The sequence below is a fragment of the Pterocles gutturalis genome, unplaced genomic scaffold (genome assembly GCF_000699245.1).
Source record: "Pterocles gutturalis isolate BGI_N339 unplaced genomic scaffold, ASM69924v1 scaffold25673, whole genome shotgun sequence".
NCBI classification, from domain to species: domain Eukaryota; kingdom Metazoa; phylum Chordata; class Aves; order Pterocliformes; family Pteroclidae; genus Pterocles; species Pterocles gutturalis.
This window is the reverse complement of record NW_010121215.1, coordinates 3189-6164: the sequence shown is the minus strand read 5'-3', so window position 1 is coordinate 6164 and position 2976 is coordinate 3189. Positions and strand designations below refer to the sequence as shown.

General features: G+C 36.9%; 1 protein-coding gene across 1 annotated transcript in view; it reads right to left on the bottom strand.

The window, feature by feature from the left end:
* Window positions 1-2976, bottom strand: part of GCSH (glycine cleavage system protein H (aminomethyl carrier)) — a gene marked incomplete at its 3' end in the record, with an annotated part of 6252 nt that overhangs the window by 349 nt on the left and 2927 nt on the right. Inside the window, exons 3-4 of the mRNA XM_010077180.1 lie at window positions 1951-2014; window positions 240-371 (exon numbers count right to left, since the gene is read on the bottom strand). Of these exons, the coding sequence (XP_010075482.1) occupies window positions 240-371; window positions 1951-2014 (196 nt within the window). The remainder of the gene's footprint in view (window positions 1-239; window positions 372-1950; window positions 2015-2976) is intronic.

Sequence of the window (2976 nt, the reverse complement as noted above, 5' to 3'; positions counted from 1 at the left end):
TCAACTATAGTCTATGTCTGAAAATAACATATTGTACAGCAGCTGTCAGCAAAGACACGACTACAATAAGACTTTAATGGAATATATTGAATATAGTTCAAGCCCAATAAAATTTAACATTAAAGTCTCCACACCATTAAACTCAAAGAACTAGGAATTGCAGAGCCATTTGTGATAGCAAGCAGCACTGCCAGGATCCAGGTGGTCCCCATTATTGAAAGATAAAAATGGCATCTTACCATCTTGATAACAAGATTTATTGACAAGTCCTGGATTCTCTGCAAGGGCACCATTAATCTCGGTGACTTCTCCAGAGAGAGGAGAGTAGAGTTCACTAGCAGCTTTCACACTTTCCAAAGCTCCAAACTCATCTGAAACACATATGATTTGAATGCTTTTAAGAGGAAAATACAAAGCACTTTAGTTGTTTAGTCAGACATTCTGGTGATGATCTAGCCATTGAAGAAATGTCTTGATCTTCAGCAAGGAAAACTGTCAAAGAGATTGAAGTCACCAACTTTATGACAATGATCAGCAGTCTTAAATTTGATGTTTGTGCTCCTGAATTATTCTGGGGAACTTGCATAACACTAGCTAGCTGATTACTACCAAAGGGATGGAAATTTCTTATATTTGGCTACTCCTTTGTCTAAAGCCCTACAGCATATGATATGATACAGGGTTAGAAGGAATCACATCCAGCTCTTGCTGCAAGAGACCTAAATATGCCTTCTATCTACAATGTAAACCTTTTTATACATAATTTGGTTACAAAATAGATATAGCCATGATTTCAGGAATCCCAGTTTTTCTTCAGAAACCCTGTCAAATGTTACCTTTGCACTCACTGGAAAACACACATTACTATTCAGAAGCGCCACACTGAAATCAGCCACGCTTCCCTTTCTTCTGTTTTTTTTTAGGCAGGTATGGAAATGGTGCCTGGAGCAATGTTGCTCCAGAATACTCTAAGCCACAAGCAGACAAGACAGAGGCTGGAGGAACACGGAGCTGTCAGAAGAGTAGCCAGGCATCAGCACCAGGAATCAGGGAACAACGTGTTCTGGGAAAGCTTGGGATTAGACTAAGGCCAGAACAGGTAGACAAGAGAAGAACTAAACGGAAATGAAATTTCTTCAGATAAAACAAAGCTACAAGTTGGTTAATTAAAGCCCTAAACAGAAAGATGTTTTGTCTAACATTTACCATTCACTGCGATGCAATAGATTTGGCCAAAATAGTCAGATATGGACCTAATTCACAAGGATGGCAAAAGAAAAGCCTGATACTTTACCTCAGCAAATCTACATTTTTGTTCTGCATGTCTGTAGCTAATGACAATCTCTTCTTCATATACCAGCGAGACAGCTCTCTGTGTAAATACAGGAATAGGCTTTTCCTTTCTACCTGTTAATGCTCGCTCTTCTTTAACATGGAAAATTACAGATTGTTACATTCTTCGTCATTCAGTTATGTATGTCATTAATGAGCAAAAACCTATGATGACAGTTGATATCCCAAAATTACTGAGACCATATATTCATAGAAAAATTAAGAGCTTGATATCAATTAGATGTTTTGTCATGAAATGCGTAACTGCAGAAATACGAATATGCCAGCCTAAACACTAGCGAGTCCAAATCGGAACATAAATATTTTAAAACCAGAGTATAGACTAAATTAGTACAAAAATATATTTCAAATATATGATTTTAAAATAAATGTCTTCACAGCTTAATAAGCAGGTACTTTCTGCTACCATGCATGGTCTGACAGTGGGAATTTGAAATTCAAGCTGTCTCTTGGAGAAATGCCTGAATTTATTTTGGATCCAGAAGATTTATAATGGTGTTAATGAACATAAAGATTACTTTATCAAATTCATCTTTGCACAGGGAGAGTAGGATGAGTATAATAATTACTTCATTAGAAATCAGAGCTGAAACTTACCATCTTTACTCAATTTTGTCCCAGTTTCTGGAAGACTACAGTAAACAACATCTCCTAATGCTTCCTTAAAAGAAAAACAAAAGCATCAAAGCATACATTAAAAAAATTATACATAGAAGAGATCTGATACAGTAACTCTAGAACCACTGTATATAAGTAATCTCTGTCTCTAAATTTAGTTCTCCTTCTTTAAGGACTGCAGACTTTTCACTTTTTAAACATTTAACTTGAAAAAAATGTTTTGCTATCATGCCTCAAGTGCCAAGTTATTGTTTATCTGTTACAGTGTTAATAACCCTCAGGCTGAGTTACAAAGTTTATATACAGATTTCTTCAGGCAAAATGAGAAATAACATCTGCTGATCTTGGCATCACCTAAAGTAACAACTGCTTTAAAGGACAAAGTAAATGATTTGAGGGAATTATCTTTTAGTTACAAAGCACAGAGGATTTACTTCCAGTGCAGTTTGAAAGAGAATGCAACGATTCCTCCCCAGAGACACAGAAAACTCGAGAGCTGTTAGCATACAGTTTGCCTCACTGACTTAATAAGGAGCCTTACCACCATAAGAATCAGTTCAACCAGAACAGGCTTCTGGCTCTTCAGTAACAAATGTACCCTGTCTCCCAAAAGACTAGGGATCTTCCTTAGTGTTATTGACAGAAAACTGAGATTACAGGTTTTCTGAGATTGATGCTTGTCCTAAGAAACATGAATTCCACCTCACTGATAGCTTTTCACATTCTGTTTTCTTAAGTTTCACATACAGTGAATCTCTATCCTCAGTTTGCCTGGGACCATTCCAAAACAAGTACTTGTGCGAGAACAAAACAAAACAAAAAATCCAAAGGAATTCCTATCCTCAAGTAAGGAATCCATGCCACGCTGTACTTCTGTTCACAATTGTTCTTTAGCCAGAGGGATTGCACCGTATTCATGTTCAAGGGAAATTTAGCCTTAAATGTGCACAATATCCTCTTCACACAGCCGCAAACTCCTCAGGCCTATTAGGACTGAAGTAATAA